The 16,084-nt window shown below is 40.2% G+C and overlaps 1 protein-coding gene across 1 annotated transcript; it reads right to left on the bottom strand.

Annotated features, from left to right (window-relative positions):
* Positions 1-497: 497 nt before the first annotated feature.
* Positions 498-1,578, bottom strand: LOC130832064 (60S ribosomal protein L5-like). Its single transcript, XM_057700620.1, is given in 2 exon segments — positions 498-1,509; positions 1,512-1,578. Coding segments are annotated over 2 exon segments (999 nt in total). The 5' UTR covers positions 1,564-1,578; the 3' UTR covers positions 498-562.
* Positions 1,579-16,084: the final 14,506 nt, after the last annotated feature.

Below are 16,084 nucleotides of genomic sequence, written 5' to 3'. Positions count from 1 at the left end.
CAGAAGTGATCTAATATTTGGGCTAGAAATTTCTAGTTGGATAAGAGCCACTGATGGAACAGAGAAAACTTTCAACAAGAGAATAATAAGTAAATATTAGTTTAAGCACAAAATGTAGAAAATGAGTTGCGACATCTATACTACCACTTTAAACGCCCTTGTTATTGCCAATTCCTAGACTATTTTGTTGGTGGTGAGTGGTTTCAGGTTTTAGGTGTTCTTTCTGCCACAGATAGATATTTGTGTTTGAGCAAAAGAGGGGGAAAGAGAACTAAAAGGAATGTACTGCTTTATTGACACATTAACTAACAAAAGAGCTATAAGTTCAACCCTTTTCTTTCATCTTTGTACATACATTACAAGACAAAGTAGAAACAAATTAAGAATTTTGAAAACAATCAAAAAATTCATGTCCATTTTTATTGGTGAATGATCATAAATCAATCCATTATACAACTGCAAATGGTTTTTCTTTTTTTCTTTTTTTTTTTTTGATACTTAGTCAATAAGTTTATTATTTTCTTTATCTGAAAAATTTTCACAGAAATTGTGGTTTGGTTTATTAACTCTCAGTAGCCCGTTCCTGAGCTCTAAGGAAGCTTGCCTTCTTCTGAGCTACCCGATCTTTCTTCTGGGCAAGTGACATTTTGGGACGGTTCCACCTCTTCTTTTTAACTTCTTTCTTAGGCTTCTTCTCATACACTGGATTCTCTCGTATTGCAGCATGAGCTTTCTTATACATCTCCTCCATCATGTCTGGAGTTACGTTGTTCTTTATGTATTGAGAGAATTGTTTTTTGTAAGCATCTTCATCTTCTTCAATCAGGTAACGCATATAATCAGCAACGTTCTGCCCCATGATGTGCTTTCGGTGTACCTCAGCATTGAATTCTTTGCTTTCTGAATCATAACCAGGGAACCGTTTGGTACTGTGAGGGATAGACAAGCCTCCATCGACAGCTCCCTTCAGGGCCCCAAAAACTTTATTCCCAGTAGTAGTCCTGGCAAGCCCTGCATCCAAGTAACAGGTGAAGGCACCAGGTTGACCATCAATGCTTTCCACATTGTATTCATCTCCAGTCACCTCGACTTGGCCTTCATAAATTTTGTCCATACCAAACCTATTAAGAAGCCTGCGGGCCAGCAGCAGGCCAGTACAATATGCTGCAGCATAGTTTGTCAGGCCAACCTTCACACCATATTTTGGGAGTTCGTGAGCATAAGCTGCACAAACTATCATATCTCCTTCTATACGGGCATAGGCAATCTGACAAATGATATCTCTGTTGGTTACCCGAACTATCATTCTGTATTTGGGTGTGTTATACTTATTTTTATCTTGGATTACCAATCGTTTTCGAGCATAGTAGTCAGTTTTGCCCTCTCGCCGTCTTCTAAATTTCACTTGGTATCTCTTGAAGTAGGCCTTATTCTTGACAACTTTCACAAACCCCATTCTGTTGAACAGAGGACTCAGCCGCCACTGAGTTGCAGAACCAGCACGGCTCCGGGGGGAAAAAAGGCCGCGCCGCCTGCGCAGGCGCAGTATGTAGCGCCGACCATCACGCCGGCGACGTGTGGAAGAGAGACCCGCAGGCTACCTGGCGTACAGTATGCCGCCCCCTGCTGGTGGGCAGACCAATGCTGGACTTCACCTACCCAAAACAAATCCTCCAAGTCGCGGGGTCGCGTATCTCCTGACTGGTAAAATCCCACAGGGAGGGGCGTTTAAGCATTAGCAGGGAGGATTATAAAAGGCTTTCACTTTCCTATGCTAGGAAGCTGTTTCATAACGAACTTTTACTTTTGTAAGCAAGAAAAAAAAAAAGATTAAAAATTAAATAGAATGAATTTGCTCTAGAGCCCTGTTGCCCCCTTCTTGACTACTCCTCCAGGTCCAGAGCATGCAGATTCCCCCTCAGGAAGCCAAGCCTGGGTTAGGGGCCTTCCCGCAGCAGCTTTGTACCTGTCTCAGCCTTCCCTAGATTGTAAACTCCCTGAGGGTGGACCCTGCTGACAAGTTCACCTTTGAATTTCCAGCACTTAGCACAGTAGCGCTAACATTCAGGAAGTGTTGTATTTGGTAAATGGTTTAAAAGAAAAATACTACTCTCTCCCTCTGTGTCTTCCCTGATCCGTGAGGGCCTCATTCCTTTTCCCTCCTTCCATCACTCTCATCTAGTCAGCATAACCTTTTTCTAAATCCTTTTTTTCATTCTATTAAAACTAATTGCAACTGAAGAACAAGTCTTTTCCCTATTCTCCACGCAGAGACTGAGAAGAACCAATCAACCAATCCACCAAACAAAAAAGCGCCTCAAGAGACAGTATTCCCTCACCCAACAGTATTTCATTTCAAAGGTGGTCTTTGGGCTATTGCATGGGAATTGTTTGGATATTAGTTAAAATGCAGATATCTAAATATTCACGGCCTCTACTAAATCAGACTGGCTGGCTTGGGAACTGGGAGTCTACATTTTATATTTGGCCTCAATCAAACCAAGCCAAAAGGTCTCAGGAAAGTAGAAAACAAATTCTGTTTTCCCAGCAGTGGAATCTACGGACTCCACCAGGAAAAGAAGACAAATTACCTACCGGCACAGCAATTTGAAGATTCCCATCCTTAGGATGAATTTTAACTCTCTGCCCCCATCCTCCAATGATTTAAGCCTGCTCGCAGGACATGCATGTGTATGAGTTTAATCTAGCAGGAAAGAATCAGCATATAAACTGCTGAGTGCCAGATCTGGGAGAAGGGTCTGCTAAACAGAATGACAAGGTTAAGTGGTTCCAAAAAACTACCACTTGAAAAAAAATCAGAATTACGATGCCAGTTTCCTCTGGTTTCAATTTGTAACTTCTTATATAACCAGAAAAATTTACATCGAGTCCACTCTGGCCAATGTTGACAAAGCCCTCAATGAGAAATGCTAAAACATTCCTCACAGGCAAGTGTGGTTCCATCTTTGTCAAGTGGCTTTTGAAAATGTAAAGAAAGAGGCATACAATTTGTTTATAGAAAATACATAAGACCTACGTTTTGGTAGTCCATCAAGTTATTAGCCTACAAAGCATGCCACCTGTCTTGGTCAGGCCCTGCTCCCATTGCAGGTGGAAAAATCAGAAAGAAAAGTCTACCTGGAAATAGGCACAGCCCTAACTTTTGCACGTTATAGGGCAAGAGTACATATGAAGGCCTGCATACCATTAACCTGAATAGTTGGAAGTTATGAAGCAAACTAACACAATTAAATGTTTTGTGCTTCTTATCTTGCTTATTATCTTATAAACCTTTATAAGAACGAAATTAAAATATGTGTACCTATTCCCTTTGGTTACAGCTGGGAGGTTGTGGCTAGCACGACTGGCTCAGCCAATGCAGTTGGTGACACCAGGAACCAGGGGGAACTTGTCCAGCACACTCGGCCAACATAATCTTGTTCAAGTGGTAATACTTAAAAATCACCAGTAATGGGACAAGTCAGTTTTGTGTGCCTCTTGATATGATGCACTAAGAACACAGAAGGACTTCTTGCCAAGTGTATATAGTTTAATCTAACTGTCTGATACATGATGAAACTGCAAACAAACCCAAATTGAGGGATAGTCTACAAAGTAACTGGTCTGTAGTCTTCAAAAATGACAAAATCATGACGGATAAGGAAAGAATAAAGAACTATTCCAGATTGAAACAGACCAAAGTGACATGACAACTGCATGCAATGTGTGATCCTGGACTTCATCCTGCTGGTGTTGGAGGGTTGCCTGCAGAGGTGGGGGCAGCTGTGGCTCACCGAGGAGGCAGGGGCACTGGCAGCAGGGGTTCTGGGAAGTGCTTATTGGCGTGAGCCCTTCCAGAGTCCACCATTAGCCCTACCAAAGAGCCTGTAAGCTCCAGCACCGCAAATGGTTTTTCTTGATCTGAGATGCAACTTAATTATTCAACTGAAAGCCCCAAATATTAGCTAAATGTTTACAAGATATTTCAATAACATAATGGTAAATACTGTGAATTCAGTTCTAAATTGAGAAAATCTCAGGCAAACTTGTTGGGTAAATGATTTGGAACCTTCCATTGCTCAACTAGCTCACCAAGTTGTGTGCACCAACAAGCCACAAGATGACATTTTCCTAGGATTAAGAGTTGTGGTTTAAAACTTACTCTTACATAAAAGGATCATACACCATGATCAAGTGGGATTTATCCCAGGGATGCAAGGATTCTTCAAGATACACAAATCAATGTGATATACTATATTAACAAATTGAAGAATAAAAACCATATGATCATCTCAACAGATGCAAAAAAAGCTTTTGACAAAATTCAACATCCATTTATGATAAAAACTCCAGAAAGTGGGCACAGAGGGAACCTACCTCAACATAATAAAAGACATATATGACATATCCACAGCAAACATCATTCTCAATGGTGAAAAACTGAAAGCATTCCTTCTAACATGAGGATCAAGACAAGGATGTCCACTTTCACCACTACTATTCAACATAGTTTTGGAAGTCCTTGCCACAGCAATCAGAGAAGAAAAAGAAATAAAAGGAATCCAACTTGGAAAAGAAGAAGTAAAACTGTCACTGTTTGCTGATGACATGATACTATACATAGAGAATCCTAAAGATGCCACCAGAAAACTATTTGAGTTAATCAATGAATTTGGTAAAGATGCAGGATACAAAATTAATGCACAGAAATCTCTTGCATTCCTATACACTAACAATGAAAGATCAGAAAGAGAAATTAAGGAAACAATCCCATTCACCATTGCAACAAAAAGAGTAAAATACCTAGGAATAAAACTAACCAACGAGGTAAAAGACCTGTACTCAGAAAACTACAAGACACTAATGAAAGAAATCAAAGATGACACAAACAGCTGGAGAGATATACCATGTTCTTGGATTGGAAGAATCAACATTGTGAAAATATCTATACCACCCAAAGCAATCGACAGATTCAGTGCAATGCCTATCAAATTACAAATGATATTTTTTACGGAACTAGAACAAAAAAAATCTTAAAATTTGTATGGAGGCACAAAAGACCCCGAATAGCCAAAACAATCTTGAGGGAAAAAAACAGAGCTGGAGGAATCAGACTCCCTGATTTCAGACTATACTGCATTGCTACAGTAATCAAGACAATATGGTACTGGCACAAAAACAGAAATATAGATCAGTGGAACAGGATAGAAAGCCCAGAGATAAACTATGGTTAACTAATCTATGACAAAAGAGGCAAAGATATACAATAGAGAAAAGGCAGCCTCTTCAATAAGTGGTGCTGGGAAAACTGGACAGCTACATGTAAAAGAATGAAATTAGAACACTCACTAATACCATACACAAAAATAAACTCAAAATGGATTAAATACCTAAATGTAAGGCCAGACAGTATAAAACTCTTAGAGGAAAACATATGAAGAACACCCTTTGATATAAATCACAGCAAGATCTTTTTTGATCCAGCTCCTAGAGTAATGGAAATAAAAGCAAAGATAAACAAGTGGGACCTAATGAAACTTAAAAGCTTTTGAAATAAACAAGAAAAAAAGACAACCCTCAGGATGGGAGAAAATATTTGCAAATGAATCAACAGACCAAGGATTAATCTCCAAAATACACAAGCAGCTCATGTAGTGTGGGAAGACATTCAGGAACCTTTCTGAAACCTTGAAAATGTTAAAGTATGTGGGCCAAGCGATGGGATTCAGAATGTCCTGTTTGAGCAGTAGAGGAGCTAAGGGTGCGGGGCATGGAGACTAATATCACCCTGTTTGGCCCTGGAGGATGACTGGTTAGCCAGAGACGGGTAAGATTCCTCAAGGGAGGAACAACCTAAGACAGGCACAGTCGTAGAGGGGCCAACAGGGGTGGGGCACAGACCCCCAATATCTGAGAGAGGTCTCCTGCCCCCAGGGCCGTTTTGCTCTCCACACCCAGCTCAGATCCACACCTGCTCAACTTGGACCCAGGAGGCAAACAAAGATAATTGCCCCAGTCATGTGAGGCCTTTGATTGTTTATGGGTGTAACCTGAGAATGTTAGCCGAAGAACTCAATAAAAGCAACCTGGGATGAGTCAGCAGGGCTCTTGATCCGAGAGGTCTTGAGCCCCCCGGTCCCACTTTTCTCTTCAGTCTGTGTCTGTGTCTTCTTCAAGCTTGTGGCACCCGTCACTCACCTCGAGTCGCGGAGCTGGTCTCGGCAATGTAGCTCAATATCAAAAAAACAAACAACCCAATCAAAAAATGGGCAGAAGACCTAAATAGGCATTTCTCCAAAGAAGACATACGAATGGCCAAGAGGCACGTGAAAAGCTGCTCAACATCACTAATTATTAGAGAAATGCAAATCAAAACTACAATGAGGTATCACCTCACACTGGTTAGAATGGGCATCATCGGAAAATCGAGAAACAGTAAATGCTGGAGAGGGTGTGGAGAAAAGGAAACGTTCTTGTACTGTTGGTGGGAATGTAAATTGATACAGCCACTATGGAAAACAATATGGAGGTTCCTCAAAAAGCTAAGAATGGAATTACCATATGACCCAGCAATCCCACTACTGGGCTTACACCCAGAGAAAACCAGAATTCAAAAAGACACGTGCACCCCAATGTTCAATGCAGCACTATTTACAATAGCCAGGTCATAGAAGCAAACTAAATGTCCATCAACAGATGGATGGATAAAGAAGATCTGGTGAAGATGGAGAAAAAGATGGTGGAGGAGTAGGACATGGAGATCACCTTCCTCCCCACAAATACTTCAAAAATACATCTACTTGTGGAGTGGCTCCTGCAGAATGCCTTCCTAATGCTGGCAGGAGACCTCAGACCTCCAAAAAGGCAAGAGGATTTCCACATAATTGGGGAGCACAAAGGAAAGAAGGGGAAAAGAGAGACAATGAAATCCTGAGGAGACTGACCCTTCTGGGAGGGAGCTGTGAAGTGGGAAGGGTCCCACACACTGAGGAGCCCCCTCACTTGCAGGGAAGAACAGGGAGAGCCTCGGAGTCCCCCGAAGAGAGAGCAACGGCAGGTGTGCAGAGGGCAGAGCGGAGAGATCCCCGCGTGGAGGATTCAGGCAGAGAAGGTAATCTGCTCACCTGCGGCGGCAGTGGGGGCTGGGCGATCAGGCTTGGGCTTTGGAGAACAAACACCAGGGAGACAGCTGGGACTGGCTGCATGAAAACATCCTGGGGGGCAGGTGCACCAGCAAGCTAGGAGGGAGTTTGGGGAAAATCCTGGGCCAAACAGAGAGGCAGCGGACCTTTGTTTTGGAGTGCTTGGGAGGAACTTCCCTCTCCGTGAATTCGCAGGCTGAGAAGCAGCGCAACCCATGGCTGCTGGATTGAAAAGCCTGCCCGCCACCCCGCGCACCCACCCTGCCACATGCCACTGGTCCTTTCCACCGCCCACCTGCCTGCCTGCTGCCCCGCTCCCCTGCCCTGGCACATGCCCCCGGGCCCTGCCACCCACCCACTCACTGCCACCAAGAGTCCTGTGGGTAAGGCAAGTCATTGGCTCACCCTCCCGGCAGCAGGTGAAGCCCACCAACACAAAGGTTCCCGTGTTCAGGACCAACTTCCCTGGGAGAATGCATGGCACACCACAGGCTCACACTGACCACTGCTGCTACAAGCACTCCTGCAGATTTCAATTAGACTGCCATATTCCCCCCTCCCCCTGACCTGAAGTTGCAAGTAAGCCCCAATCGCCCTCTTATGGCCCCTCTTGCCTAGGCAGGAACTGATTCCTGAGAGCAACCCACACACAAAGAAGGGACCAAAACCAAAAGTGATCCCCAAGGACTGCAGAACCAAAGAAGAGAAAGGGAAACAGCCACAGGAGGAGCAGATTTAATACCCACTATAGGCTTGATAGACCCTGCATCTGTGGATCAACTGAATAGACAAGTGTTTGTACAATAGATACTGTAGACATGGGGGAAACTGGGGACTGTGGGGATACATACACACAGTTACTAATGCCAGATCACAGTCTGAGCTCTCCACAGTCCTCTCCACAGCAGGTACAGAGCCCTACCTAGAAGTATTGGAGGACTTCTTGGTATGTTTGTCTTGGTTCTTGTCTTAGGTATTTGTTAGTTTAATCTTTACTGTATATATTTGCATGTGGATTGGCTTGTAATTGGTACGAGTATTCCCTTCTTTCTTTTCTTTGCTCCCTCTTTTTCTCTTCTCTTTGATTTCCTTTCCTCTTCTCTTTTTGCAAGTGCAAGTGTGCACAACTCCTTGTGTGATTTTGACTGATTAAAGTTGCTTTTACCACCAGTCTTGGGGATCTGTCTGTCCTTTCTCCTTCTTCCCTTTTTTCTTCCTTTTCTTTCTTTACTCTCCTTCTACCTCCTTTTTCTCCATGCTGTGCAGCATCCAGGGTCTTGGTGCGCCAGCCAGAGGCCAACCTGGACCTCTGAGATAGGAGAGCGGAGTCCAAGTTGTTGGACCACCAGAGTATTCATGACCCCAGGGAAAATTAATCAGCAAGTGCTCCCCCAGAGTTCTAATTCTCAACACCAAGCTCCAAATCCAACCAAAGGCCAGCAAGCTCCAGCACTTGATACCTCAAGCCAAACAGAACAGAGACAAGAGGAATTACTACTAGGAAGCATAGGGAAAGGAGACAGCAAATACTATAAGTAAGACACAATGAGAAAATGAAGAAATACCTTGTAGACAAAGGAGCAAGATAAAAACCCACAAGGCCAAATAAATGAAGAAGAAATAGGTAAATTGCCTGAAAAAGAATTCAGAGTAATGATAGTAAAGATGATGCAAAATCTTGAAAACAAAATAGAGAAAATATAAGAAACATTTAATAAGGACTTAGAAGAACTAAAGAGAGCAAACAAACAGTAAATGAACAACACAATAACTGAAATTAAAAATACTCTATATGGTATAAACAACAGAATAACTGAGGCAGAAGAATGAGTAAGTGAGTTGGGGAAATAACTGCCACAGAGCAGAAAAAAGAAAAAAGAATAAAAAGAATGGAAGACAGTTCCAGAGACCTCAGGAATAACACTAAGCATACCAACATTCAAATCATAGGTATCCCAGAAGAAGAAGAAAAAAGAAAGGGTCTGAGAAAATACTTGAGGAGATTATGGTGGAAAACTTCCCCGATGTGGGAAAGGAAATAGTAAACCAAGTCCAAGAAGTGCAGAGAGTCCCATACAGAATAAACCCAAGGAGAAACACACCAAGGCACATATTAATCAAACTAATGAAAATTAAACACAAAGAAAAAATATTAAAAGCAGCAAGAGAAAAGCAACAAATAACATATAAGGGAAAACCCATAAAAAGGGTAACAGCTGATCTCTCTGCAGAAACTCTGCAGGCCAGAAGGAAGTGGCAGGAGATAATTAAAATTTTGAAAGAGAAAAACCTACCACCAAGAATACTCTAACCAGCAAGAATCTCATTCAGATTTGATGGAGAAATCAAAAGCTCTATAGACAAGCAAAATTTAAGAGAATTCAGCACCACTAAACCAGCCTTACAACAACTGCTAAAGGAACTCCTCTAGGCAGTAAACACAAGAGAAAGAAAAGACCCACAAAAACACAGCCAAAACAGTTAAAAAAATGGTAAAGGGAACATATATGTCAATAATTACCTTAAACATAAATGGATTAAATGCTCCAACCAAAAGACAGACAGGCTGAATGGACACAAAAATAAGACCCTTATATATGCTGTCTACAAGAAACCCACTTCAGATCTAGGGACACATACAGACTGAAAATAAGAGGATGGAAAAAGATATTCCATGCAAATAGAAGTCAAAAGAAAGCTGGAGTAGCAATACTCATATGAGACAAATTAGACCTTAAAGTAAAGACTATTACAAGAAACAGAAGGACACTGCATAATGATCAAGGGATCAATCCAAGAAGAAAATATAACAATTGTAAATATCTATGCACCCAACATAGGAGCACCTCAATATGTAAGGCAAATGCTAACAGCCATAAAAGGGGAAATCAACAGTAATACAATAATAGTAGTAATACAATAAAAGTAGACTTAAACACCCCACTTACACCAATGGACAGATCATCCAAACAGAAAATAAATAAGGAAACACAGGTTTAAATGAGACATTAGATCACCTTGACTTAATATTTGTAGGACATTCTATCCAAAAAATACAGAATACAATTTCTTCTCGAGAGCACATGGAATATTCTCCAGGACAGATCACATCTTGGGTCACAAATCAAGCCTCAGTAAATTCAAGAAAATTGAAATCATATCAAGCATCTTCTCCAACAACAATGCCATGAGATTAGATATCAATTACAGGAAAAAAATTGTAAAAAATACAAACACATGGAGGCTAAACAATACACTATTAAACAACCCTGAAGTCACTGCAGAAATCAAAGAGGAAATCAAAAAATACCTAGAAACAAATGACAATGAAAACACCCAAAACCTATGGGATGCAGCAAAGGCAGTTCTAAGAGGGAATTTTATAGAAATTCAATCCTACCTCAAGAAACAAGAAAAATTTCAAATAAACAACCTAATCTTACACCTAAAACAATTGGAGAAAGAAGAATAAAAGAACTCCAAAGTGAGCAGAAGCAAAGAAATCATAAAGATCAGATCAGAAATAAATGAAAAAGAAAGGAAGGAAACAATAACAAAGAACAATAAAACTAAAAGCTGAGAAGATAAATAAAATTGATAAACCATTAGCCAGACTCATCAGGAAAAAAATGGAGACGATGCAAATGGACAGAATTAGAAATGAAAAGGAGAAGTGACAACTGACACCACAGAAATACAAAAGATCATGAGAGACTACTACAAGCAACTATATGCCAATATATTGGATAACCTGGAAGAAATGGATAAATTCTTACAAAAGTACAATCTTCCAAGACTGAACCAGGAAGAAACAGAAAATATGAACAGACCAATCACAAGCACTGAAATCGAGACTGTGATTAAAAATCTCCCAACAAACAAAAGTCCAGGACCAGATGGATTCACAGGGTCAATTTTATCAAACATTTAGAGAAGAGCAAACACCCATCCTTCTTAAGCTCTTCCAAAAAATTGCAGAGGAAGGAACACTCCCAAACTCATTCTATGAGGCCACCATCACCCTGATACCAAAACCAGACAAAGATGTCACAAAAAAAGAAAATTACAGGCCAATATCACTGATGGATATAGATGCAAAAATCAACAAAATACTAGGAAACAGAATCCAGCAGCACATTAGAAAGATCATACACCATGATCAAGTGGGATTTATCCATGGAATGCAAGGATTCTTCAGTATATGCAAATCAATCAATATGATACATCATACTAACAAAGTGAAGGATAAAAACCACATGATCACCTCAATAGATGCAGAAAAAGCTTTTGACAAAATTCAACATCCATTTATGATAAAAACTCTCCAGAAAGTGGGCATAAAGGGAAGCTACCTCAACATAATAAAAGCCATATATGAGAAACCAACAGCCAACATCATTCTAAATGGTGAAAAGCTGAAAGCATTCCCTCTAAGGACAGAAACAAGACAAGGGTGCCCACTATCACCACTATTATTCACTATTATCCACTCTTTGCAGATGACATGATATTATACATAGAAAACCATAAAGAAGCTTCCAGAAAACTGCTAGCACTAATTGATGAAATTAGTGAAGTAACAGGATACAAAATTAATGCACAGAAATCTCTAGCATGCCTATACACTAACAACGAAAGATCAAAAAGAGAAATTAAGGAAACACTCCCATTTACCATTGCAACAAAAGGAAAAAAATACCTAGGAATAAACCTGCCTAAGGAGGCAAAAGACCTGTATGCAGAAAACTATAAGATACTGATGAAAGAAATCAAAGATGATACAAACAGATGGAGGGACATACCATGTTCTTGGATTGGAAGAACCAACATTGTGAAAATGATTATAATACCCAAAGCAGTTTACAGATTCAATGCAATCCCGATCAAATTACCAATGGCATTTTCCACATAAGAATAACAAGGAATTTTACAATTTATGGAGACACAAAAGACCCTGAATAGCCAAAGCAATCTTGAGAAGGAAAGATGGAACTGGAGGAATCAGGCTCCCTGACTTCAAACTATACTACAAGGCTACAGCAATCAAGACAGCATCATACTGGCACAAAACAGAAACATAGGTCAATGAAACAGAATAGAGAGCCCAGAGATAAGCCCACACACATATGGGCACCTTATCTTTCACAAAGGAGGCAAGAATATACAGTGGAAAAAAGACAGCCTCTTCAATAAGCGGTGCCAGGAAAATTGAACAGCTACATGTAAAAGAATGAAATTAAAACACTTCTTAACACCATACACAAAAATAAACTCAAAATGGATTAAAGACCTAAATGTAAGGCCAAACACTACAAAACTCTTAGAGGAAAACATAGGCAGGACACTCTATGACATACATCAAAGCAAGATCCTTTTGGACCCACCTCCTAGAAGAATGGAAACAAAATCAAAAATAAAAAATGGGACCTAATGAAACTTAAAAGCTTTTGCACAGAGAAAGAAACCACAAACAAGACAAGAAGACAGCCCTCAGAATGGGAGAAAATATTTGCCAACAAAGCACCTGACAAAGAATTAATCTCCAAAATATACAAGCAGCTCATGCAGTTTAATACCAAAAAAGCAAACAATCCAATCCAAAAATGGGTGGAAGACCTACATAGACATTTCTCCAAAGAAGATATGCAGATGGCTAACAAACACATGAAAAGATGCTCAACATCATGAATCATTAGAGAAATGCAAGTCAAAGCCACAATAGGTATCACCTCACACTGGTCAGAATGGCCATCATCAAAAAATCTAGAAGCAATAAATGCTGGAGAGGGTGTGGAGAAAAGGGAACACTCCTGTGCTGTTGGTGGAAATGTAAGTTGGTACAGCCACTATGGAAAACAGTATGGAGGTTCCTTAAAAAACTAAAATTAGAACTACCATATGACCCAGTAATCCCACTACTGGGCATATACCCTGAGAAAACCATAATCCAAAAAGAAACATGTGCCACAATGTTTACTGCAGCACTATTTACAATAGCAAGGACATGGAAGCAACCTAAATGCCCATCAACAGATGAATGGATAAAGAAGATGTGGCACATATATACAATGGAATCTTGCTCAACCATAAGAAGGAATGAAATTGAGTTATTTGTAGTGAGATGGATGGACCTAGAGTCTGTCATACAGAGTGAAGTAAGCCAGAAAGAGAAAAACAAATACCATATGCTAACGCATATATATGGAATCCAAAAAAAATGGTACTGATGAACCCAGTGACAGGGCAAGAATAAAGATGCAGTTGTAGAGAATGGAGTTGAGGACACGGAGTGGAAGGGGCGAAGGGGTAGCTGGGACGAAGTGAGAGAGTAGCATTGACATATATACACTACCAAGTGTAAAATAGATAGCTAGTGGGAAGATGCTGCATAACACAGGGAGATCAACTTGATGATGGGTGATGACTTAGAGGGGTAGGATAGGGAGGGTGGGGGGAAATCACGGAAGAAAGGGGATATGGGGATTTTTGTATAAATACAGATGATTCACTTTGGTGTACAGAAAAAAAACTGACAACAATGTAAAGCAATTGTATTCCAATAAAGAGCTTTAAAAAAAAAAGATGTGGTACATTTATACAATGGATTATTACTCGGTTATAAAAAGGAACGAAATTGGGACATTTGTAGAAACATGGATGGACCTAGAGACTGTCATATGGAGTGAAGTAAGTCAGAAAGAGAAAAACAAATATTGTATATTAACACATATATGTGGAATCCAGAAAAATGGTACAGATCAACTGGTTGGCAAGGCAGAAATAGAGACACAGATGTTGAGTACAAACATACAGACATCAAGTGGGGAAGGCGGGGCTGCAGGCAGAGTTGGCGTGGGATGAATTGGGAGATTGGGATTGCCATATATACATTACTAATAAGAAGAAAATTATCAAATTTTACACTTTGAGTATATGCAGTTTATTCTATGTCAATTATATCTCAATAGAAGTCCTTTAAAAAAATTACTCATACACATCATCCTACAGTAAAAAACGGAAAGCATGCATCAGCCTGGCATCAGCTTGCACCAGCTAATAAGACTGGTGCTCATTTCTGGTTTTCTGTAATCTGGATCCTTGTTGAACAGCTCTATAGAACAGCCTATGGCTTTTTTATTTTCCTTTTATCAGAACTTTCTATCTTAACAACTTGCTTACCTAGATCCACAGTATTTCTTGGCCTTTCCCTGGCCAGTCAGATTGATCCTTACTCTTGTTGGTCAGTCTTGTCTGATTGTCTCCTAAACCCTGGCATGACAAAAGAGGCATCCTACCTTTACTCAAAGTTACAAGGCCTCCATTCATTACAATCCTATAAGCTATGAACAGACAATGTAGTTAGATAATGCAAATAGTATTCAATGGTCACCAAAGAACAAACTAAAAGTTAGTCCCTGGGGGGAAGGAGGTAGTTGGGAAAAGTCATACATTTAAATATCAAAATAATACTTTTCTTTGATCTTGAGCAAAATCAAAGTCATAGTGAATAATAGGTGGAAAATAGGGGAGAGGGGAGAGGAAAGAAGGGAGAGGATGTCCATGTCTATCTGTGTTTATTGAGATGTACCTGCAAAGCTCAGGGTTTATGAATGATTAGAGCTACAGTAAGGGTGACCATTTATCTTGGTTTGCCAGAGACAGTGGTAAATTTTGGCTTTTCCTGGTGTAATTATGAAGAGCATCTTTATTACACTTAAAAGTACTGCCATTTGAATAATAAATCTCATGATCGCTCTACCTAGAGTCAGAGAAGTTGTCATGGTGAGGATGAGTTATGAAAAAAAAAGTTTTGACTGAGAGAACAGTGTTATGACTTGTGGAAAGCAATGAGCCAGCAGCAGACAGTGAAATTATAGGAGATCAGGCCTGGAGGTTGAGGCCGCTGATTCTCATGTGAATGAGAGTGAATATATTTGCTTTTGTAGAGCATAGTGTTTGACTTTAAATGTTACAGAAAATGAGATCAACTAAGCAGAGAGAATCCTAGTGATTAAGAATTTTGAAGCCCATAATTTAGAATTTTAATTAGACTTTAGCCAGTAGTCATTTTCCTTCTCAGAAGAGGAGCTTGGCTGTCCAATTTATACAGACGGATTCTTGATTCTTGTTGCTTCAGAAAGTCTCAGTTGAAGGCACAAGATACTGACATCAGCATAAGTGGCTGTTGTCCTGGTCTAGACACAGTGTGGATAATATACAGACCGTGATTGTGCCTGCGCAGATTAAGAGGAGTCAAAAAGAAATAAAAATCTCAACTATAGATACTGTGAGGGTGAGATAAAAGCAGCATGGCTTCTCAAATGATACATGTACATCTCATTTACTTCTAGAGTATAAAGAGGAAAGACATTCGAAATACTGGTTAATAATATGCATCAGGATTATTAATTTCAGTGAACTCTATTTCTTTATTGACTTTTCTCCTATTTGTGTCTCAGGAAAAGAAATAAAAGCAAAATGTTAACCAGATAGTATAAACACATCTGAGGTTATTTATTATACACACAAGTCTTACATATTTTAATGACCAAAAACAAAAATAATAAATCTGAGTTGCCCTGTCCTGTGCTTTTGGCTAGACACATTATATCTGCTGAGCCTTTCAGATCTGTGCTGCATTGCTGGGTTCTCGGTTCCCAGGGGCTCTGTAATGGCTAATAGGTGACTGTAGCTCACATGAAAAATCATGCTATGTCTAGCTGTGCATTAGACCTGAGAGCATGGCCTGCTAATGGGCCACTTTAGCTCATATGTAGCTTTTCATTCTTTTTTAATGTGGTTAGACCGACTGTGGTGACCATGGTTCTATTTGCCTTCAGATCCATTCTCCTCCTTTACAGTTTTCTGTTTGGTATCACTGGGGGCTAACTCTACAAAGTAGAATCCCTAGGCTCCTTTGGGAACTGATCTCTGGTTCAACC

Source organism: Hippopotamus amphibius, chromosome 11 (genome assembly GCF_030028045.1).
Source record: "Hippopotamus amphibius kiboko isolate mHipAmp2 chromosome 11, mHipAmp2.hap2, whole genome shotgun sequence".
Lineage (NCBI taxonomy): Eukaryota > Metazoa > Chordata > Mammalia > Artiodactyla > Hippopotamidae > Hippopotamus > Hippopotamus amphibius.
Note: the sequence above shows the minus strand (reverse complement) of the source record. Positions and strands in the feature narration are given on the sequence as shown.